The following is a 23,404-nucleotide window of genomic DNA, read 5'->3' as shown; positions in this document are numbered from 1 at the left end:
GGGAGGATTCCTTTTGGTTTTCGGGGACGACGATGCGGCGGAACTTTACAATCGTGATGTTTTGACGTTAGCATAAATTCGCCGCAATGGCGGACGTAGCTGCAGCTGTGGTTGAAGCTGGTCCCGATGTAAACACAGCTGGAAACCCGACAGAACTCGCCATGGCGTATTTACAGGACGAGGTGACGTTTGATTGTTTCTATTTGGCTGTGTAGCTGGTTTGAAAAGCTCAAATATTCAGCTGTTCATTCCCTCAGTGCTGTTAGCTTTACCAACAGTAGCCGGGAGGTGTTATCAATGAACTGTAACGTTACGTTATGTTAACCAACTGGAGTCTGTCCAGCGAACTAAGAAAGCTAAACTTATAAAAACTGACTGTCAAATTGTGCTTTATGACACGATTGTCAGTTTGATTATGTAGCTAGAAGCTAACGTAGCTGCTAACATCCGGTTTAAACACTGGATAGAGGTTCCTGAATGCGTCCTGTGACAACAACCTATCATGCAATTAAATTAATAATTGATTAATCATCAATTCCATTAATGAGATGATAAACCATTTATTAAACAAGCTTAAATCCACATACTGGTTCACCTGTACAGTTTAATGGATCACAGCTGCTCTGTCATAAATTCTACTTTTACAAGGTTAGAATTTCTCAGCTTTTATTGGAACTGTCAGAAAGGTGATACAAAAAGGTGATTCTCTTTGCAGGGTGATGGGCTGCATTGAGTGTTATGGTCATTTTAGTCTTCAGACCATTACTAGATTCCACCCATCCATGATCTAAATCTTATCCTGTTAGGCTGGATCTAAAGTGACCTACCTTAAACTGTCCCAAACATAACAACCAATGTACTGTAAATACAGTTTTGTCTAATATCTTGTTGAACTCAATACAAAAGTTCTGCTGTTATTTCCTGAGATTATTGTGGCTATGAGAGCTCAACACACTGAAGCTGACCACACAAAATTATAAAGTTCATCCTAAATTCACCAACTTCATAACACAGGCACAGCATTTAGAAAATATCCCTGCAAGAAGAGAAGAGCATGTTGTGCTGTCAGGGCCACTGTAGTTTTGGCTAAATTCTCAATTCTTCTTATCAAAACATGCTTCTTTTAGTCTTTGGTACTTTGGGTTACTGTGTGGTCAGTATATGCATTGGTACAAACTACGCTGTAAATTCAACCCTTCTGACTTTCATACAGATAGTGACAGACACATTTAGAGCACACAGTAAACACATATCTTACTTTACATATTTATTGAATGTATTTTAAAATCAGTTTTCAGCCCATTTGCGGATCACTCTTTATCAACATCCAAATGTGTAACTTAGTCACTTTACATTCAAGTCCTACTGTGTGTTTTGTTGTTATTACTGTCTATTCTGTGTGTTATTCTTGTACTGTGTCTCGTGTATTGTTGTGTAGATCATGTTACTCAATGTTCAAATGTTTTTGTGTGTAATGCCTGCAACACCAAAATTTCCCCTTGGGGATCAATAAAGTATCTGTCTATCTATCTATCTATCTATCTATCTATCTATCTATCTATCTATCTATCTATCTTTAATCTGTCAGTTTGAAGACAGTTGGTTATGAATATTTACCTGAGATTTCTGCTCCCTCTGCGTCTGGCTGCTATCTGCTCTGAATCTGACATGACGTCACATGATATATGATGCTGATGATGTAAAACAAAAATAAATGAGGGGTAAAAAATAACCCTTTCCAAAAAATTCAAACACATTAAAATCACAATTTACATATTTACTGACAGCTTGATCTAGAAAATAAATATCATAAACTAATATAAACATCCTTTACTTATAGATACATCTATCACTTGAAATAATGATTTGCTTTCGCTATTTGCCTTTTTCCTAGAAGACTGATGGAGACATTGCTAATCTCAACCTGGGAGAACTGGACCTCACCACAGATGAGTTTATCTTGGATGAAGTGGACAGTAAGGAAACAGTTATGATTAATATGTTTCATTTTATGATGAGACCACAGGTGCAGTCACTCAGGGATGTTCATACCATAATCTAAACACCTTGTATGAAAGATACTATCTAAACTATGTATTTTAAATGTATGTTTGTTAAGGGTGAGTCAGGGCAAGAATGCTTTGATTTAACCTTAAAGATGCTTTAAATCCATGAATGTAAATTAAAGAGACACATCTTGCTCTGTTGTTTTGTCAGGTTTGTTTGATTTGACCTAAAAAAATGACTCTTTCTCTTTTTTCTCCATTCAGCTCATATCCAGGCTAATCTGGAGGACGACCTGGTGAAGGAGGCGCTGAAAACGGTAAGAATGTCATGGCCGCAAACTTTCAACCAGCAGTTTGAATTAGGACATTTAACAGGAGGTCTGTGATGGTGGTGGACACATTTCAACTCCTCTTACCTATCACAGTTACTGTACCGACCTGCAGCTGCCTGTAACAAGACTCAGAGTTCACACACTCAGCTGCTGAAGCTGTGATATGTATTTACTTTCACTCTTCATTGTCTCGTCTAAAGTACAATGTTCCAAATTTATTTAAAAATGTCATTTTCAATTAGCCAACATGTACATGTTTTTCTCTGGTTTCCACAGTGTATTATATACCAATATTCTCTCCTTCTGTCTGTCTTCAGGGTGTTGACCTCCGTCAGTACTCTAAACAGGTGGAGGCTGAGCTGCAGAGGATCGAACAGGCCTCAATCAAAGACTGTATCTTTTTAAGCAAGATTTGGCTAATATTGGCTAATATAATTTGGATAATAAACGTACATATTGACAAGCTGATAAACCATTATTACAATAATAACAAATACAATGATCGAGCAACATTAGGTTAAAACGTATTTAGGCTTTAATATTAAATCTTATAAGAAATAAAGTTTCATGTCTTGAGAAAGAACTTGAAACTCATCCACACACACAGAGTTGGTCTCTCGTATTTTCCTGAGGGGTCTTCTGTCAGACATCAAGGAGAGTCAGAACATCGCTCTTCTGCACAATCAGATCACCGCCTGCGACTCCATACTGGAGGTAAGACGAGACGCCTCAGTCCACTGCAGGATGAGGTCAGTGGGGCATAATGTAAAGAACACAGGATGGTTGATTTGGACTTTAGCTCAGTTCTCTACACAACACTTGACAAATGAGATTGATGGTCACATGGCAGACGAGTGAATGCACCACTACTATTATGAAGTCCCTACATCTTTTCTAATCTTTTGTTTTACATACAACTGTAACGTGATGCAGTGAGGCCTTTTTTATTATTGACTTGTTCAAAAACAGAAAACTGGGGTTTGATAGAAATATGTTGACGTTTGTTCAACGGCCATCATGTTGCTTTAGTCTAAAAATCTCTTGATTTTTCTTTTCTTCATTTCTCTTCATGTCACCAGGTCTCCTTTGTTTGTTTCTTTTTGCTCATCAACTTTCATCACCTTCCTTTTGTTTGAATTTTCCTAAATGTTAAGGATCTTAAATTAATCAGAAGTCCTCAATTAAAAACCCATTTCCTCGTTTTATACACCGTCTTCACTCCAGCTGTCCTCTGTTTGTGCTGACAGCGCATGGAGGGCATGCTGAGCGGCTTCCAGAGTGACCTGTCATCCATCAGCAGTGAGATCCAGACTCTGCAGCAGCAGTCGGTCAGCATGAATGTCAGATTGAAGAATAGGCAGGCCGTACGCAGCCACCTCAGCCAGCTGGTGGATGAGCTGGTGGTGCCTGGAGCCATGATCTCGTGAGTTTGGTCTAAAACTAAAAAAACAAAAATAAATGTCCAAATTGTGTAATGTGAGAAAAACTGTAATATAAAAAAACTACATTAACCAAAAATGGTTCTGTGCATAAAAAGTCTAACTTTGGTCTACTGTATATACTGACACTGTAGAAATCATACTTAGATTCTGATGTTTGTCTCGTCTCAGCACCATCCTGGAGAGTCCGGTGACAGAGCAGGAGTTCCTGGAGCAGCTTCACGAGCTCAACAACAAGATCAACTTTGCTAAAGAGCTGAGTTTCAGAGAGACGCTGGCCTGCTCCGACATCCAGGACATTGTGGACCGCCTCAAACTCAAGGTGAGCCCCAAGAACTCACTACGTTTACTCAGTTATTTTACTTAAGTAACATTTTGAAGTACTTAAATATTTACAATGTCTTATTTTAAAACCTCTAGTAAACTTAAGGCTCAGTTTGTGAATAGAAGAAATGAAATGAATGTTGATGATTTCTCATAGAAAGATTGTTTAAAGTCCATAATTTGTACAGGTTAACAGCTCATTTCTCATTTTCTCTCCTGACACCATGATTGTTTTCAAAGTGAATCTCACAGATTTCTACAGATGAAACTTCAGATGGTCAGGTTTAATTCATGTTACATGTTTTCTCGACCTCAGGCGGTGTCGAAGATCAGAGAGTTCATTCTTCAGAAGATCTACTCCTTCAGGAAGCCAATGACCAACTACCAGATACCACAGAACACTCTGCTGAAATACAGGTGAGCAAACTCTATCAGTATTTTTGCATTTGTGATGATACTTTAGGCCATAAATATTATATATTACCTCATCTAGTGTGTTCACTTCTGTCATTGGAGGCTTTCGATTGATCAGGTATCACAACCAGCAACAGGATTTTATGAAGGAAAAACACGTTTAAATCATTGTTTTGTAGATACTCTGAGATACAATCATACTTTGTTATGTTTCTGTCATAATTATTTTCATATTTTACACATAAAAATTTATCATTATACAGCTGCAGCTTTGTTTTTTTCCACACTTACCATCAGAATCTACATAATAAAATTAAACTTTACTTTAATTATTGGCTATTAATCAATGTCCTGAGTGAAAATAACTGTTGTACTTCTGAAGATTTTTCTATCAGTTCCTTTTGGCAAATGAGAGGACAGTTGCTAAAGAGATCAGAGACGAGTACGTGGACACGATGAGCAAGATTTACTACAGTTACTTCAAGTCGTACAGCGGCAGGCTGCTGAAAGTGCAGGTCAGTACATTCACACCAGAAACGATAAGGTCACGACCACTGAGAGCTCATTTCTACACATGAATCATGATTTGTTACCCCCATGAAATAAGGCTCAGCTTCACCTGTTCCCATGCGATGGATTTTAGACAAGCCATCATTCATTAGTTAATTTAGCTGCATGGTAATTATCAGCTTCTGGGCACTTTTTTATCCCTTACTGACAGACTTTGTGAGCAAGATGTTTGTTTTTTTAGCCAAACATGTACTCAATGCAACATATGGAGAAATACACAGAGGAACTCTAACACACTGCACCTTTAAGACAAATAAACAGTAAGAAGATTGAAATAAAGACATTGTTTGATTTGCTTGTCTGTTGGCTGCGGTTACTCCGTTGATTTAGGGACGATGTGCTTCAGCACCACAGACATGTATCAGCATGTGTGTTTTTCTCACAGGAGATAAAGGAATCAGTACTTAGCATGTTTAAACACGTCTCTGTCCTGTGTGCAGTATGAAGAGGTGGCAGACAAAGATGACCTGATGGGTGTGGAAGACACAGCCAAGAAAGATATCCTTTTAAAGTGTGTGTGTGTGTGTGTGTGTCTTAAACCGTCATAATAAGTCTTTAAGAAAACTTCAGGTAAAATTCATCTTAAAATTGACAGTTGTCACAAACAAGCTCTAGTAGTGTAGTAATGCCTTGGTACCCGTTCTCTGCCTGATTTATGTAAATAGTAATACATGAAATGCTCAGAAAAATTAATGGAATGCAGGAAACCTCTGACTTGGAAATCCTCTGCAAGCTGACGTGCTAGTAAAAGAGTATGAGTGAAGTCTATCACGATCATGAGAAAACAAGGTGTACTACAGGCACAGTGCCAGTGCCACTTCTTCCTTCTTCCTCTCTAGGAGACAGTTGCCAGAATTTGAAGGTCATACCTGAGATTTCTTTAATCAAGAAGCATTGATGAAAACATTTAATAGGCATGATTATCAGTAGGTGTGTCATTGATATAGTGCAGCTATGTCAGCGTAGCACGTGTAACCCAGGAGTGGAAAGAGAGTGAGAACGTGACACAAGCAACACGTGAAATTCCTTAACTCCCTGCTGCAGGTTTCTTCTCCAAACCATCTTTGAAGAGCAGGAACACCATCTTTACTCTGGGTCAGAGGGGGGCCATACTGAGTCCTACTGAACTGGAGGGGCCCATCCTGGTTCCTCATACGGCTCAGAGGGGGGACAGCAGGGTGAGACACGTCAGAAGCATCATACACACATAACACAAACAAAACAAACATTCACAAACAACAAAATGGGGGGAATATAACAAAACTCGATTCTCGAAATCCAGTTTATTTTTAAATTGACACTAATTTGCAAAGCTAGAAACCCTGTTGGGTGAACCAATACAGCCCTAGTAATAATATTAGTATTGGAGTAAAACTTAAACTGTAGAAAGTACAGTTTGATGTGTTTTCATCAGGGATATAACCAACAAGGCTCAACCTACGGAGCTCTAGTTCAAAGCTTGTGAGTAAAAAATAAATAAAATAAATATAAAGAAAAATTACATGTTTAATTCAGGTTGTTTCCCGATTTGCATCTGAATAGTTTATTTTTTCTTGATCAGCTATTTGATTGTTTATCTAAGCACTGAATTCATTAGATCCTTTCAACATTAATAAAGTAATGGCACAACTATAGACGACACATAAAATGTGACCCTAAAAGTATCTGCTGTCAAAAATCATAGAGGCTCCACAAATGTCCTCCAAGTCTCAAAAAGAAAGTAAGCAGCCACATATTTCTCTTTGTCCTGCTACATTTTTACCTAATGAAGGAAGTAAGAAATGAAAGGTCATTTGTGTAGCACATTTAATAGACAATGCAACACACTATAATTTAATTTAATTTCTACTTGTGTGTTGTACACAAGTAGTAATCACTGCCTTTTCATTGTGTGTTGTACACACACAGCTTCCCTGAAGAACTCAGATGGCTTATTGTTTAGTTTAACAAACAACCTCAGATACAAACCTGATGGAAGAAAGACCAGAACAGTTCTGGCAGATGTTGGTGACCAGCCTCACTTGTATTAAAACCTTCATGTCATAATGTGTGTGAACATGTTCACTCTGTGTACAACTGATGATCAACACTGACACCTTGTGGCAACTCTATGATATATTCTATAAACTTTGAAGCATCAAACTCATCAGAAGTAACTGCACACAAAGTAATGTTCAGTCTCTTTCTCTGCTGCAGTATCCCTATGAGACGCTGTTTCGCAGTCAGCACTACGCCCTGCTGGACAACGGCTGCAGAGAATACCTCTTCCTCTCTGACTTCTTCATGGTGGCGGGAAACTCTGCCCTCGACCTCTTCAACAGCATCATGGGAAAAACTCTCAGCATGTTCCTGGTACAAGCCTTTTCCTCCCAGAGTCTCATAATGTTGATAACATGTTTCTGTTAAACCACTGGACACATTGCTGCTAAAGACATTTACATAAACTACAGAAATGAACTATACGCAAAGAACCAGAACACAACTGGACTTTAATATTACTGTGTCTCTCTTCCTGCAGAAGAGCATGTCCACGTATGTGTCCGACTGCTACGACAGCATCGCCATCTTCCTGTGTATCCACATCATCTTCAGATTCAGAGCTATCACCACCAAGAGGAACATCCCCGCTCTCGACAAGTCAGTGTCCCTCTCTCTAGCTGATCACATTTATTTCTACAAAGTTTATTTTGCGGGTTCCAGGTTTTACTCCCTGTTCAGGACTCAGATGGCCATTTGTGTTCCATACTCGGATGGCTTTTAGCATTTTCCTCACCTTTGTGTCAGGTACTGGGAGGCGGTGCTGGAGCTGCTGTGGCCGCGGTTTGAGCTCATTCTAGAGATGAACATCCACAGCATCAGAAACACAGACCCTCAGAAACTGGGAGTACTGGACACCAGGCCACACTATGTAAGACACACACCCTTCACAGTGTTATCCACCACATACAGTGTAGGACAGTTGAACTGAGTGTGTGTTTGTGTGTTTGGTGATTTCAGATCACTCGTCGTTACGCAGAGTTCTCGTCGGCCATTGTCAGCATCAACCAGACGTTTCCCAACGAGAGGACCAATGCTCTGCTGGGGCAGCTGCAGGTAACGCACATGTTTTTTGGAAAGGAAGAAGCGTCCTCAACAACAGTCCTGTAACTGCTGAAGTGAACGAGTGTTTGTCGCTGTAGAGGTTTTCTTTCTCTCTGCCAAGCTGAGGTCGTCTAACCTTATGTTACGTTCAACATCTCAGATCGAGGTGGAAAACTTTGTCCTAAAGATGGCGGCTGAGTTTCCCTCCAGAAGAGACCAGCTCATCTTCCTCATCAACAACTACGACATGATGCTCAGTGTCCTCATGGTGAGCTGGCATCACATCACCGTCCAGACAGCTCTCTGTTTCTAACATTGTCCGTCTGTTCAATTTGATTTCAGTCATTTTAACAGTGAATAGTTGAAACATGTCAGTTTGCGTTGCTCTTCCTGCTGATGGTCTGTTTAATTCCTTCCTCCTCTGTCCAGGAGAGGGCAGCAGACGACAGTAAGGAGGTGGAAGGATTCCAGCAGCTGCTCCTGGCGAGGACACAGGTAAATGTCACTGAGGTGTTACAGGAAACTGTTCCTGTGTCGTTACAGTTGAAAATATAATAAATGTGTAAAACTAGATGCTGGGAAATCAAGTTATAGTCCTGTAGTGAATGCTGAGGCCCTATTTGTGCTGTTTCCTCCTTCTCCTGCGTCCAGGAGTTTATCGAAGAGATTCTGTCTCCCCCCTTCGGAGGCATGATCGCCTTTGTGAAGGAGGCCGAGGCTCTGATGGAGAAAGGGCAGCTGGACCGACTGAAGAACGAGGAAGGTGAGAAAAGTTGATTTGTTTTGTAGCAACTCACATTTTAATGATGGATTTTTAACAGACTAATAAACAACTGAAGGAGGAAGGGGTGGAAGATTCAAAATAAAACGAAACGACAATTCATAGGAAGAAAATGTGACATATGATAAGTTTTGATGAGTTCACCGTTTGTGACTGACCTGACTCTTCTGTTCTGGACTTTCCCTGAAGTAAAAAGACGCTGGGAGGAAACACTGAACTACTTCCATTTATAATATAATAATAATGATAGCTCTGTCTGGAAGTATTGGACTTAATCATATGGAGTAACGTCCATGATTTGCTTTCCTGTCTTTTTGTCTGGATCTTGGAAGATCCCTTGAATTCACAGTGACACAGAATATCCAGTGGGTCTTGTAAAAGGTGCAGCTGTAGTTCAGTTGGTAGCACAGCCTGTGGAGCCACGGTTGGTGGTTTGATTCTCAGTTCCTCCTCACCACATGTCAAGGTGTTCTTGGACATCACAACTCTGTAGTGTGATGTGGGGGGTGTATCAGGGTGGGAGCCTGCGGTTTGTGGTTTTGTATACTTAGCTGTAAAGTTGGAAGCCAATAATGAACAGTGGACATTGAAAGACTGTGAATGTGTCCACTGATGGAAATGAACCTGAGCAGGATTCTTTCATCTGGATCCATCAGTTTCATTTCAGAGTGAATTCAGAAGTATCCAGCCCTCTCAGTTTTGTTTTCTTCTGTGTGATGCTGCTCACTTCACACATCCCTTTTCTCAGTGGTTCTCACACCGCTTCTCTTCACAGTTACCACATCTGAACAGTTTGTTTGTACGATGTCAAACTCTGTACTGTGGTAACAGAGTGTGAAACTACACCTACAACAGCTCATAGCAGGAGAAGAACTGAAAAGCTGAACAGTAAAAAACTGTGCACTATCAGACACACACTATCAGACACACACTATCAGACACACACTATCAGACACACACTATCCGACACACACTATCAGACACACACTATCAGACACACACTATCCGACACACACTATCCGACACACACTATCAGACACACACTATCAGACACACACTATCAGACACACACTATCAGACACACACTATCAGACACACACTATCAGACACACACTATCAGACACACACTATCTGACACACACTATCCGACACACACTATCAGACACACACTATCTGACACAAACTATCCGACACACACTATCAGACTCACAGAACCGGGGGGGGGGGGGGGGGGGGGCAGTTTTACCACTACACTCTCCTGCTGCTACTGCTCTCATGAAGTAACGTGTGTGTGTGTGTGTGTGTGTGTGTGTGTGTGTGTGTGTGTGTGTGTTCAGCTCGTATCACTCAGCTCGTTCGGGGATTTTCCAGCACATGGAAACAGTCGGTAGAGTCGATGAGTCAGGACGTCATGAGGTCATTCACCAACTTTAAAAATGGAACCAGCATCATCCAGGTGAGACAGTAAACAGGTGTAGTCCTGCTTCACCTACTGCACTTTGGGATTCTTTGTGTTAATACTTCACTGAGTAATAAGTACATTTACTCAGCTATTGTACTTAAGTACAACGTTGAAGTATTTCATATATTTTATATATTTACTTCAGAGTAACACGTGTACTGTGTTTGGCAGCTTTAGTTACTAGTTACTTTTCTAAGACTCTACCTACGATGTGTTATTATGCACAGAGGTGCATAATGATCGAGAGAGATGAGATGATTTTTAAACTTGGTCTCCTTTATCTGGTTTTAGATTTTATGTTGGATTCATTTAGAAGTAGAAAAACCTTTTCCCGCTGTGAAGTATGTATGAAGATATTACTGAGTAAAAACATATCCATACTAGTGGAGCAACACTCTTCCTCTCCCTCCTCCTGCTGCAGGGCGCTCTGACCCAGCTGATCCAGTACTACCACGGCTTCCACAAGGTCCTGAACCAGCCGACGTTCCGTAGCCTGGCCGTCCGCTCCGAGCTCATCAACCTGCACCACCTGATGGTCGAGGTCAAGAAGCATAAACCCAACTTCTAACAGAACTCCCAGAGTCTGTGAGTGAAAACCAAGTGTATCGGATTCATTGATGAACATCTGGAATCTGGAGGTGTTTCTTTGCTCCGGGTTTGTCCTCGCTCCCAGCTGAAGAACATACTGAAAGGTTTGGAACATTATCTGCTCAAGAGACCGGACGAGGCGGTTTATTTTCTGGATCTGAGTGGAAGTGGTTTTTATTTTAACTTAATGTCCGTTTGGTCCTCGCACCTTCATCAGGTTGAATTCACATGTGACCAACATGTTGCTAATGGGGCGAACGCAGGTGATGGTTAGTGTGTGGGAGTCTGATTTGTTTGTTGCTGACAACAAAACTAACATTAACATCGAAAAAGCTGAAAAGTATTAAAAAAAAAAAAAAAAATCTCCAATGTTTCCAAACCATTTTTCCCTGATGAACAGGAAAATCCTGTAGCATAAAGTAAATCCACATCTAAATAATCAGAAATAGCCTTAAGACAAAACTGGAAGTAAATCAAGTCTGAACTAGAGTTACAGTTTTCTGTTTAATATTAAAAGCTAATATTTATATACTGATTAGATCATAGACACTTAGAATTTAAAACCAGACCGTAGAACATCTGGAGAATGTGTTAATTCATCCTGATTTTTATTTTTTCAGTTTTATTTCAGTAAAATAAATTCTGTGAATCTGAAAGGTTTGATTTGTGACACTGCACTAGTGAGAGACGTTCTCACATCACTTCAGAGACTTTGTTTTTTTCCTGTTCATCTGTGCTTCAATGAACCTGAGCAGCGGAGACTGAACATTAAAGGACAGATCTGTGATATTCTGCTGCTGTTCTCTGTACTAAACTGAGTGTTTGTGCCTTTACTCTTCTCTCCAGCTGCAGCTGTACATAGAGTTCGTCGTGTTTGAATCTGTCATTCCAGTGTGATCAGTCTGTGCAGTTCAACAACGAATCATGGAAACGCAAAGTAACTGTGTTTGCTTGTTTCATTTTTTTAATCTCTTTATTTAGTTTTAGATTAAATTATTTAAAATAGAGAGAAGACAATCAACATAATCAGTACATCTAAAGAATATTTAAATACAAGTGGAAATAAATGCATTAGTTTAAAGAAGATGTTTGTAGTAGATAAACAGATACACAGCAAACAAATCACCGCAAACTTCACATTTACTGAATATTAATATATTACTAATTACATTTCTATTAACCAGTTGATCATTTATTGTAAAAATGTTTCCTTACATTTCAGAGAGAACTATTAGAGTTTCATTCTGCTACTAGAAATCTTTAAAGAATTTATACTTTGAGAAAGATAATGACAATAATAATAATAATAATAATATTTAGGGCTGAAAGAAACAACTAATCTAACGATCACTTTGTGTTTCGGTCAATTTAACCATCAAAGTCAGACAAAACACCTTTTATAGTTTCTCTCTGAGAAACCCCAAAATAAAATTATATAAACTATTGAAAAGTGAAAATCCTTAGTTATTATAATAATATTACTATAAATAATTTATTCAGGTGTTCCTCTGCCCAGCTTCTATCTTTTGACGTCTGTTATTTTGTGCTACCACAGGTTTCCTAAACTCTGGACTCGTGCATTCAAGGAAAAATATCCAACAAAGACTCAGAGCTAGTGTAGTAGTAGTAGTAGTAGTAGTGTCTTTAAACACATCACACCATGGAGACTTTCTCTGTTTCTACTCACAGCTGTGTTACCACATGAAAGGACACTGCTCGCACTCTACTGGTCTTCTGGACAGTGCCAGGCTAGCTGTTTCCCTCTGTTTCCTGTCTTTATGCTAAGCTATGATAACTGTCATTCCGTACTGAACTCGCCCTCAGTCTCATCCGGCTCATCTGAAATGTCATCAGGCTACATTTGTAATGTTCAGACACAAAATGCTAAAAACAACAGACAGCTTTGAATTACACTGATTGTCTTAAAGATGAAAAATGTGGAAACTTAATGTGACAAAAACAGACGAGAGGAGAAGAGATGAACAGCTGATCTTGGCAGCATCACCTGAAGAGACATCAGAGGTTGGAAACATATAATATATAATGTAATATATAAATATATAATAAGTCAAATATAATGTGAATCTTCTTTTGTTCTGCTGCACTTTAGAAAATGACCATTATCTTCTCACCTGTTGGGATTTCACTGTTTACAGCCTGGTGGACTTTGAGAGACGTGGAGTGCTCTGAGGAGCAAAGAGAACATCAGACATTTAATGCAAAACATACTTAAAACTGCAGAGACGTGCTCCTGATATCAGGAGGGATATGATCAAACTTAATATGGTCTAATACACGTGGTAGAAGAATGAGGTCATGTGATGTTGGTAAATGTGTTGTGACCTAAATACAAACACAGAAAAGCAGCTGGTGCAAAAGCGTCAGACTCTCACCTTCCACAGAGAGCTGCACGGTGCTGACAGCGAGGCCCTGTTGGTCCAGGACTTTGTACAGTCCTGCATCTGACTTCCTTAACTTCTTTATGGTCAGCTGCTCTGTCAGAAGCTGTTTCTCCAGACGCTGAGTGTTGTTGTCGCCTCTCATCCACAGGTCCGACCACTCCGAGCTGTTCCTGTCCAGCACACAGCCGGGGTCGTTAGGATGAGACAGACACTGTGATAACATGGAACCAAGACCTAAAGCCTGTGGGCGCCATCTAGTGGCTGCAAATAACAGTGGCTGCAATAACCTAACAAACAGAATCACAGACCTGCATTAACTATTTAAAAAATTCACAGTGAACTATAACATCTGACTCCTCAGCCCCACAATCCCACTGGAGTACAGAGTCCAGGAAGATCAGGGTGAAAGAACCAGAGCTATTTGTCCTGCAGCTGCCTGACTGACTTGACTACGAAGGAACTGTGAATCCTTTTTGTCCTGCACGTACAGTTGTACAATTTAGAAACAAAGAGAAGCTAAATGTGCTGCAGCACAAAGGAAGAAAAGGAACCACAGAGGCAGCAGGCGATGGGCGTCTGTATTGTTCAGCATCAGAACAGCCTGAAGTGACTCACTAATGTTTAGTTTGCTCTAAAACAAGTGGTTTGATGTTTAAATACATGTCTTTGGTTCCTGGAGAGGAAGATAATTACACTTTACCTGGTTGTGACTTCATTCGTACAGTAATTGGTGTTTATGATAAATATCATCATCATCATCAGGAAAAAAACAAATGTAGGGTTCAACAATAGATCTTCCTCCTCTGGAAAGTTCTGCTACATTAACTTGTTGATTCTTTTGTCCAAAACCCACATAATTCTGTCATTAAAGCTTTGATAAGCAGAGCACCATCGAGTGACTCAGCTTTACCGCAGCCTGCAAATTGTTCGAGGCTGAATCAAACACCGATTTCGTAGGAGTGGGTTAAAGAGAGCAGAGATGGAAGAGGGTCAGAGCAGAGACGAGACATGGAAACAGACGAGGCAGGAGGAAAAAAAAAAGACGAGACGAGTCAAAAACATGTTAGAAGACGAGAGTCGTGACATAAGAGGAGAGAAAAGATGAACAGAGGATGTGAAGATAAAAGTGAAACTGTTGTTGCCAGACTTCATTCAGAAAACCTAGAATTTGTAGAAAACTGTTTTCCCTCATTCTTTTCCTGAAAGATTTAGTGTCTGTTTAGAGGAAAGCAGCTCACCTGCCCTGGAAGATCACCCGCACAGACTGATGGGTGTGCAGCTCCAGGACCAAGTCCTCACCTTGTTTACGAGACTGGTGAGATTTGTGGTCTGAGAGCAGAAACGAAACAACGTCATCAACGTTTCAGATCAAAACTACTCAGAGAAATGATGGAGACAAACAGAGAAGAGATGAGCTGAGGAAAGATGGAACATTTGAAACTGGACAGACTGAAAGGTTAAATGTGGGTTAAATGTTCATCTGGACCCAACCCTGGACAGGACGGGTCAGGAAGTGTAGAAATGAAGTCAACAGGGAGATGAACCCCAAACTAACCGAACACCGACAGCCGGACGCTCTGAATGAACACCCTGGTTTTTTTGGACCTCACTCCGTCCACCACCATGAAGCTGTCGTAACTCCCCGAGTCTCCGATCTGAACGTCACTGATGATCAGAGAACAGTCCCCGGACCCGAGCTTCTCCTCAGGAACCTCCACCCGACCCTTGTACTCGGCCGCCTGCCACTTCAGGTCTCCCTGCTGCTCCAGCACCATGTCGATGGGGTTCGTCCACTGGACGTGACAGGCGGACTGAGCCGCTTCCCCCAGACGTGACTTCCAGCTGCAGGGAAGGACCGCCTGGTTCCCCACGTGGGTGGTGATGGACAGGAAGTGGGGGGCGGAGGACAGGGAAGAGGAGTCTGGAAGAAAAGATGCATTAAAGGAGGTAAATATCCAGTTTGGACTGATGAGCTGACAAAGAATATTTAAAAAGAATGGTGGAAACCAAACTATGACTAATTTAGGCTTATCACACAGAGACAAACTGCATGATCACAGGAAACACATGAGGAAACTGATCACTAGTTATAATATAAGGCTGTAATTTGTTGTTCTACATCAAAATCAGGAACTAATTCATCATTCAGCTTCCATGTGGTGATTAAAGGTAAAAGCAGGTTGATACTCACCAACTAAACTTCCAAATAGGAAACATTGAAGATGAATGAAAAACCTGGAAACAATAAACGAAGAGAGAGAATTTTAGTATTTGATTCAATTCACCTGCTTCTCAGTGGAAATCTACCAGTTAATAATAATAATAATAATAATAATAATAATAATAATAATAATAATAATAATTATTATTATTATTATTATTATTATTATTATTGGATTAACAGACTCTACAACAGGGTTATTGAAATATAATCAGGATAAGACACATGGAGACACTTAAAACTGAATAATAGTATTAGGAATGGCTCATGAGCTGTGTTGGATTTCATTAATAATATAATAATAATAATAATAATAATAATAATAATAATAATAAAAAAACAAATTTGGAAAAAATGATTAAATACTGAAGATCCTTTTTTTCCTATAAATAAATAAAATGAATATACATCATTTGATATCATTAATAATCCAGAAGTTCAGAAATAGTCTTTTAGTTTTGTTTGAATTTACATGTAATTAATAAAATGATCTTTGTGTCTGACTAAATATGAACTCCTACTTAGTTCCGGTCTGATTCATTCGTCGTATTTGTTCAGAGAAATGAAACTGATCTGATCCCAGCTGGACTCTACGGACCAGTGAGTTTCATTTCGACGTTTCCTCTAAAACGAAACCAGCTCCGCTTCGTGCGGTTTTGTCGCGTCAGCTGCTGCAGCATCAAGAATCCTGCTCAATGTGGAGAAGACGACGTGCAAAGCTGCAGCAGCAGTCACAGCAGCAGCCTTTTAACTCTATCTGCTGACATCCTGCAGGAAAACCAGCTCCTTCTATTGTACATGTGAAAAAATCCACCTGATAAATAAACTTTTCCTTTCAAAATAAAGTGCAGTTCTTCTTACCAGCCCCGGACTGTGACTGTTCTCATGAGTTGTGCTCTTTGGAAACTTAGCTCAGTCATCTTCTCTCTCCTCCGCTGAGCTGCTTTTAAATGTCTCTTCACTGACTCTTCGCTGCTCAGGATCTTATTTATAGAGCCGCAGCTGAGCTTTCGATTCCGGTTACTGCCAAAATAAGAGCCCGGGCTACACTCTCTGGAGATGGACCAAGTTGAAGACGTGAAATCACACATCTGTTTGCTTTTATGCACATTATTGAACAGTTCATTTGACAGGACTTGTTTTATTCTGATTTATATATTGAGTGAGTTTTTATTTTTTAATGTGAAGTTTCACAGTGTTCAGCTAATAAAGGTTCTTTTAATATTATTTATAAATTAAAGGTACTTTTAGGCTATAAACAGCTTCTTTCTTCAAACTGTGGCGTTTATATTCACTTATTAAACTGCTTTATACACACTATCTATACTACTCATACCCTTTATTTTTCCACTGCTGGACTAATTGAAAGACACACCAGAGGCAAACTTGAAGTAAACAGGAAACACCAGACCACAAAGTGGACACACATGTAGTTTTCAAGAGAACCCAACACACTGAGGGGGTTTCTTCAGTCCTACCCATACCGGGGTTTGTGGTGCTTTTATTTTGAAGCGTGTCCCAGTGAGTAAATAGCTTTTCATCTGCAGAAACGAAACTTATAACCCATGTTGCCAAATCATCATTATAATGAGGCAGAAGTGTGAATATGCAGCAGGTCTCATGGAAAATGTTCCATTGTCTCCTCCGACACAGACATGTCAGTGGTCTCCAGTGTTCTGCTCTGTGGCCCCCACTTACTTCCTTCCACAAAACCCACTGTATGTTGACAACTAACTCAGTCCTGCTGCTGCTGCACACTGATCCAGCACTGAACCTGAAGACACTTATACTAGATCATGGCAGGTCTCACTTGGATCCTCACTGTCTTTTGTAAGTTAAGGTTCATTTACTTTTTATTATAACACGTGTTTGAGGACATCAGGCTTCACACGCTCACTGTGGATGTAAAATCCAAGGATGCGTCAATGACTTCAGGGTCACTGTGGAGAATCCAGAGGCGTTTGTGATAAGATAAGGATCAAACTAGAAGCTTGTGTTGTTCTGTAGCTGTGTTTGTGCTCATGAGTCATTTGATGTGGTGAATTACAAATAGCTGCAGCTGTGAGAGTGTGAACTGAACATCTGGCCTCGAGGTCACACAGGGAACAGGTCTGTGCACAGTGATCCTGAGCTGGCACAGACTGATTTAGGCTCAGTTCTTGGTCCAGTCCTGTTCTGGGGTACCCATCTGTTGTCGATTCAGGTGCTGAGTCTCCTGGTGTTTCTGAGCACACGTGGAGCTGCGACTGTTCAGCACCTGTTTCTGAAAGACAGAAAGAGGGAACTTTGTTTTTTGTCTGCAAACTTTTTTCAATGACCGGAGAAACTTGAATCTGGCCTCAAAATAGATCTCAGAACAGATTTGATGACGTTTGCTTCAAGTTGCAAAGCTGTGAGTGATTTCCATCTAAAATAGCCGACGACACTCAGAGATGAACGAGAAACTGTGAAAAGTCCAGTCTGTGAAGGTGCAGAGGATTTCTGTAGTTAAAATAAAACCATGAATTCAGTCCTTATTCCTTTATCCCTGATTTCCTTCTGCTGTCGTCAGGCAGCAGTGGATGTGTTGTGCTGCAGAGTTAAAGGATAAGTTCACACAAATTCTCCTTCAGTTTGTTGTTTGTGGAACAGATTTTAAAATCCTAATTTTAACAAAGAACAATGTGTCTGCTCAGCCAGGTCAAATTACTGTGGTACAGATATTACTGATATATTGAGTAAAAAATATGAAAGTAAACTTCATTTGGTGCAACAGGAATAGATGTGGAACAATAGATCATTGTTGAGAAATGCTTGAATGAACTGATGCTTCTCTCACATTTTTCCTGCTGTATAATTATGAACCTGAACCTGCATAAGCTGCAGATGGATGATTGGAAGAATTAGAGAAGTAAAAAAGAGGCTTTATTTAAAGTTCATACTTTTGATATTAGAGATTTATAAATACGAAAACTTGGATATAAATGACTGAAAAGACTTTTGTTGAACATGTCTTTAGTTGAACATCAGTCAGACCTCGCTGCTCACCTGTCCGCCCTCCTCCCTCTCCTCAGGTGCTGCTGGATGCCACCTGTCTTCAGCCTCACCTGTTCTCCGCTCTGCTCACGTGGTCCAGGTGGGGCAGAACGCCTCCCTCACCTGTAACCTGACATCCAGTGCTGAGATCACCTGGTACCAGCTGCGTTCAGACCAGCTGCTGCCTCTAATGACGGTTCGACTAAGTAGAGTTACTGAACATACTGTCGACATTCACACTGCCGACACGAATCGCTTCACCTTCGGGGGAGATTTGAACGAAGGCTCGGTGAGTCTGGAAATCCTGGAGGTGGAGGAGAAAGACAGTGGGCTGTATTTCTGCGCCGGGCGGTGTGACGGGGCCGTGTGCGTGAACAGAGGAATTGATCTGACTGTGACTGGTGAGAAGTTTATTCTCTGATTCAGCTTCTTCAACTTTTACCTGAGTTTCCAGATGTTTTCTCTAAATAAGAATTAAAAAATGCTAAACTTTTTATCTTTTAACCAATAAAAAGAGGTTAAAAGTCTTTCAAAGACTAAATCCCTGCATGTCGTATCATCTCTTTATTCCTCCAGGTTGATCCACAAGAATTTAAAATGTGATGAGTCATAAAACCAGAATCACCACACCTAACGATTAAATCAGCAGCTTCTGCTATTTGAAATGTGAAACTTAACTGTCTATGTAAACTGTAGAGGAACTAGGTGTGGAACCAGTAACTAAACAAGCTGTTTATGATAGATTAATAAAACCAGCTCCACAAACAGCCTGATGCTTCAGAAACTAGTTGTTTATTAAACTGTGTTACTTGGTTTCTGTGGAAAGTCACAGTTTCAGTGTTTGGTCGACAGGAAATATGGGGGTTTTATCATTCTGTCATTTGGCGTCAGTGAAATAAAAAAAAAACTCCAGCTGCTGAATTCTTCAAATATAGTTTTTATAGAGTTGAACTGCTGAAGGCAGCAGGAGCATGAAAACTGTCTGTAGGCAGTAATTTCAAAAAGGTGAAAGATGAAAATACGACTGAAATCATTTCCTGGTGGTTCGAGGTTCGATACAAACAGGAAGCTCAACACATCCACTGATTTATTATTGTGTTTTCAGGAGCTGACGGGGGGTCAGCCAGAGACAGAATGAAGCAGCCGTGTTGGACTCTGGGGATCTGTCTTCTTCCTGGGTTACTCACCATCTGTTTTATGTTCATCGCTGGATTCTACCTGTGCTCAGGTGTGTGGTTGGTTGTTGAGTCTTTGTGTCCTCTGCTCCTTGAGTGAGGTCTGTAAAGTGAAGGTATTTAGTTTGAAGGTCAATGAAAGGTCGGGTTTGGGTAGTTAGAGTTACTCGCTGCTGGTTTGGATGTAAATGAATCACATTTCCTAAATGTCTAAATACAGAATCAAATGGAGAGCTGACGTCACAGCTCTGGTTCCGACTAACATCTAGTGCACAAACAACTGATTTCCCATCAAAGTCAGAGATGAGGTGAAGAGAAACAGGGCAGCAAGAGGAAAGTGGAAGCTGGAAATCAAACTGAAGACACTGTAGGTGGTCGGAGATGGTCTGATTTCATGTGAAGTAACCTATTACTTCCATACTTGTAGCTAAATTTGATCATTTCATTTCACTGTGGCTCCAACAGGAACCTTTTATACATTTAACAAGGTGTCACGCTGTTCAGTGCGTCCACTACAACCCCATCAACCCCGTCACCCATTACATCTACTACTTCTATCGACCTCTGCTGGTGACACACACGAATTGCAGGTGAAAATAACAGTAAACAGTAAATAACACATCCACATAACAACAGGTCTCTGAGGGAAATAATCATGTGTTGTTATTTAGGTATTTGGTTTGAATTCATCCCTGTTTCAATATTCTCCACCTGCAGCAGGAATGATTTTACATGAATCTATAGCTGTGATCAAACCACACGTGATTCTGAAATAGTAAAAACATCCTTATCAGAAATATTGATGTGTGTTCTGATGCTGGATTTAAGTCTATTTATAACTCTGAACATGCTGAGTGGAGTGAACCTTGACGCTGTTCTGTACAAGACTCATTCCACCGGCTCTGGATGAAACTGAGTGACGTGAACCAACATTAAGATCTGACAGAAGCAGGTTTAACAAAGAGAGTGAAGAGCAGTTCTGATCCGATGATTTATCCACCTGCTGAATAACACAACGAGAAGCTTCGTCACACCACGATAGGTGCACTTCACTTTTATTGCAAACAAACTTTCAGCAACAGATGTTCTGTAGAAGATCATGGAGACATGAGAAAGACGTCAGTTACTGTGCTCGGTTCAATCCATCTACTGCACGGATCCCACTGAAGGCTCATGGGTACAGTACATTTCATTTGACACACTCAAACCCCTACTGTCTCGAGAACTATGTTTTATTGTCTGATGTCTCACTCTACAGAAGAAACTAATCAAATATCACAATATTCCACCAGGTGGCAGCATAATCAGCCTCTCGTGCAGAGGGCCTCTGGCTCAAGTACATCAGCTTCCCTGAATATTGCAACTTCCCTTTCATTTTCCCCACAGTCTGTCTATAGCTTTGAACGCACCACACCCTGGCTGTGCATTGAACTAACTTTAAGATTTAAGTGAAAGTAGAACCTGATTTATTTTCCTCATCAATCTGTGAATCTGAAGGTCACACAGGGTCAGTAGAAAGCTGAATGTTAAAGTCACAGCTAAAGAGAAATCGCTTCTTTTGGATAAATGGAACAAGAACTCACTGTAAAATACATTTGTTGATTATTCCTACATCCCCGAACAAATCTGTGGATTAAATATCTAGAACGTCCTCAGTAGCGTAGACAGGCTGTGAGGTTTCTGTTGATCATCATGAGAACCTGACCTGGATTCTTCTTCTGTGGTTTCATGGTAGCGTCCAGGTCTGGCTCACACCTGCTTCACACCTGCTTCACACCTGCTTCACCAGCAGCCCGTAGGGGCGGATGGACTCCTGCACAAGGGTCCTGGTCTTGATGTCATTGTAGTCATCAGGGATGTAGATCAGCCACACACTTTCTCTCTGACACTTCCTTCTTTTGTTCGGGTTGATACGGTTCTGAAGAACCACTTTGTATTTCTTGCCGTCCGTTTTGGACGTGAACATCTTGCACTTAGTCTCTGCCATCTTGATGTCCGGTGTGGAGTACACGCCTCTGCCCCTCGTCTCCTTGGTCATTAGAGAGGCGGCGGCTGCTTCCAGAAACTTTGGCTCCTCGCTGGGACTCCCGCCGTGGGTCAGGATGACGCCAAGGGAGCCGTCCATGTCCTGTCCATGGTAGGAGACGGGCCAGGCGTCCTTCCCCGTCCCAAGCCAGGAGTCCCCGTCGTCATACTTCTTTATGACCCGCAGGGCGGCGCGGTCCCAGCCACAGGGACGGAAGTACTGCTCATTACCACGCATGAATGTGGTGTTGCCGTCCTGGAGGTGGACAGAGATCAGAGCTGGAGTCAGTTCAAGAAAACAGCTACAGGACAGAGACTGGACACTTTACTACAGGGTCTAGTCCTGGACCACGGACTGTAATCCACTACAGCTGCTCTGCCATGAACAGTGAGAATACTACAGTCTGTCATATTATATCATATTATATTATAATATATATAATACAAATATAACTGGACATGTACTGTTATATTATATCATATTATATTATAATATATATAATACAAATATAACTGGACATGTACTGTTATATTATATCATATTATATTATCATATATATAATAACAATATAACTGGACATGTACTGTTATATTATATGATATTATATTATCATATATATAATAAAAATATAACTGGACATGTACTGTTATATTATATGATATTATATTATAACATATATAATAACAATATAACTGGACATGTACTGTTATATTATATCATATTATATTATAATATATATAATACAAATATAACTGGACATGTACTGTTATATTATATCATATTATATTATAATATATATAATACAAATATAACTGGACATGTACTGTCATATTATATCATATTATATTATAATATATATAATAACAATATAACTGGACATGTACTGTTATATTATATCATATTATATTATAATATATATAATAACAATATAACTGGACATGTACTGTTATATTATATCATATTATATTATAATATATATAATACAAATATAACTGGACATGTACTGTTATATTATATCATATTATATTATAATATATATAATACAAATATAACTGGACATGTACTGTTATATTATATCATATTATATTATCATATATATAATACAAATATAACTGGACATGTACTGTTATATTATATCATATTATATTATAATATATATAATACAAATATAACTGGACACATACTGGATGTTTCTATTTCTGCTTCTTCACCTTTCAGTTGGTTTTGTTTCCTTCCTGTTTACACTTATTTGGACTTCCTCACTCTCCACCCTCCTGGGCCCTGATTATAGATTCATTTCACCTGTTTGTCTCCTTTCCTTTAAAAGCAGTTTGTACTTGGATTCATCACCTTTTGTTACACCCTGGACTTTGCCTCAGACTTTGTTTTCCTGCGTTTAGCAGTGATTTTCTGTTTGGTACTTTCTATTTCAGGTTGGTATAAAATCCCTTTGTTTGTTAATCTCTTGTCCAGTTGGTTTATAACAGAACACTCCAGAAACAAAGAGAACTGAGGGAGTTTCTAAAGAAAAGGTGTGTCTCCTATATATATAATATAATAAGAATGAT

The 23,404-nt window shown here is 39.9% G+C and overlaps 4 protein-coding genes across 6 annotated transcripts in view; 2 read left to right on the top strand and 2 right to left on the bottom strand.

Moving 5' to 3' along the window:
* Positions 1-25: 25 nt before the first annotated feature.
* On the top strand, positions 26-11,786 carry vps52 (VPS52 subunit of GARP complex). Of its 2 annotated transcripts, none has more exons than XM_026349756.1 (20): positions 26-182; positions 1,898-1,976; positions 2,271-2,323; positions 2,656-2,731; positions 2,985-3,052; positions 3,586-3,761; positions 3,949-4,099; positions 4,418-4,518; positions 4,898-5,030; positions 5,526-5,583; positions 6,130-6,263; positions 7,282-7,437; positions 7,604-7,722; positions 7,870-7,993; positions 8,083-8,178; positions 8,327-8,434; positions 8,596-8,661; positions 8,818-8,929; positions 10,285-10,403; positions 10,831-10,977. In XM_026349756.1, the coding sequence occupies exons 1-20, from the start codon at positions 87-89 to the stop codon at positions 10,975-10,977; spliced, it is 2,172 nt and encodes a 723-aa protein (XP_026205541.1). In that variant the 5' UTR covers positions 26-86. The 2 variants fall into 2 exon arrangements, with proteins under 2 accessions (XP_026205541.1, XP_026205540.1); XM_026349755.1 differs by having other exon boundaries at positions 53-182; positions 1,895-1,976; positions 10,831-11,786.
* Positions 11,787-12,051: 265 nt separating this feature from the next.
* lgals17 (galectin 17) lies at positions 12,052-16,614 on the bottom strand. 2 transcript variants are annotated; one of them, XM_026349824.2, is made up of 7 exons: positions 16,482-16,614; positions 15,591-15,634; positions 14,955-15,320; positions 14,638-14,728; positions 13,391-13,563; positions 13,130-13,183; positions 12,052-13,002 (listed from the first exon to the last, which is right to left on the bottom strand). In XM_026349824.2, the coding sequence occupies exons 1-7, from the start codon at positions 16,538-16,540 to the stop codon at positions 12,920-12,922; spliced, it is 870 nt and encodes a 289-aa protein (XP_026205609.1). In that variant the 5' UTR covers positions 16,541-16,614; the 3' UTR covers positions 12,052-12,919. The 2 variants fall into 2 exon arrangements, with proteins under 2 accessions (XP_026205609.1, XP_026205608.1); XM_026349823.2 differs by having other exon boundaries at positions 12,060-13,002; positions 13,391-13,569; positions 16,482-16,611.
* Positions 16,615-16,732: 118 nt separating this feature from the next.
* Positions 16,733-23,404, top strand: part of LOC113155249 — a 12,214-nt gene continuing 5,542 nt past the window's right edge. Inside the window, exons 1-3 of the mRNA XM_026349867.1 lie at positions 16,733-17,450; positions 18,674-19,036; positions 19,741-19,863. Coding sequence (XP_026205652.1) covers positions 17,417-17,450; positions 18,674-19,036; positions 19,741-19,863 — 520 coding nt within the window. The 5' untranslated portion in view covers positions 16,733-17,416. The remainder of the gene's footprint in view (positions 17,451-18,673; positions 19,037-19,740; positions 19,864-23,404) is intronic.
* Positions 20,834-23,404, bottom strand: part of LOC113155235 — a 5,191-nt gene continuing 2,620 nt past the window's right edge. Inside the window, exon 2 of the mRNA XM_026349844.1 lies at positions 20,834-22,091. Coding sequence (XP_026205629.1) covers positions 21,582-22,091 — 510 coding nt within the window. The 3' untranslated portion in view covers positions 20,834-21,581. The remainder of the gene's footprint in view (positions 22,092-23,404) is intronic.

Source organism: Anabas testudineus, chromosome 11 (assembly GCF_900324465.2).
Source record: "Anabas testudineus chromosome 11, fAnaTes1.2, whole genome shotgun sequence".
Classification (NCBI taxonomy): domain Eukaryota; kingdom Metazoa; phylum Chordata; class Actinopteri; order Anabantiformes; family Anabantidae; genus Anabas; species Anabas testudineus.
Note: the sequence above shows the minus strand (reverse complement) of the source record. Positions and strands in the feature narration are given on the sequence as shown.

What these genes read in the sequence shown, in the direction of transcription:
- vps52 (XM_026349755.1), top strand. Translation starts at nt 87, where the DNA reads ATGGCGGACGTAGCTGCAGCTGTGGTTGAAGCTGGTCCCGATGTAAAC. An exon ending in CTCTGCTGGGGCAGCTGCAG is followed by an intron (nt 8,179 to 8,326) that starts GTAACGCACATG and finishes TCAACATCTCAG; the next exon opens with ATCGAGGTGGAAAACTTTGT. An exon ending in TGATGCTCAGTGTCCTCATG is followed by an intron (nt 8,435 to 8,595) that starts GTGAGCTGGCAT and finishes TCCTCTGTCCAG; the next exon opens with GAGAGGGCAGCAGACGACAG.
- lgals17 (XM_026349823.2), bottom strand. Translation starts at nt 16,540, where the DNA reads ATGACTGAGCTAAGTTTCCAAAGAGCACAACTCATGAGAACAGTCACA. An exon ending in CGTGCAGCTCTCTGTGGAAG is followed by an intron (nt 13,184 to 13,390) that starts GTGAGAGTCTGA and finishes TTTGCTCCTCAG; the next exon opens with AGCACTCCACGTCTCTCAAA. An exon ending in AAACAGTGAAATCCCAACAG is followed by an intron (nt 13,003 to 13,129) that starts GTGAGAAGATAA and finishes ATGTCTCTTCAG; the next exon opens with GTGATGCTGCCAAGATCAGC.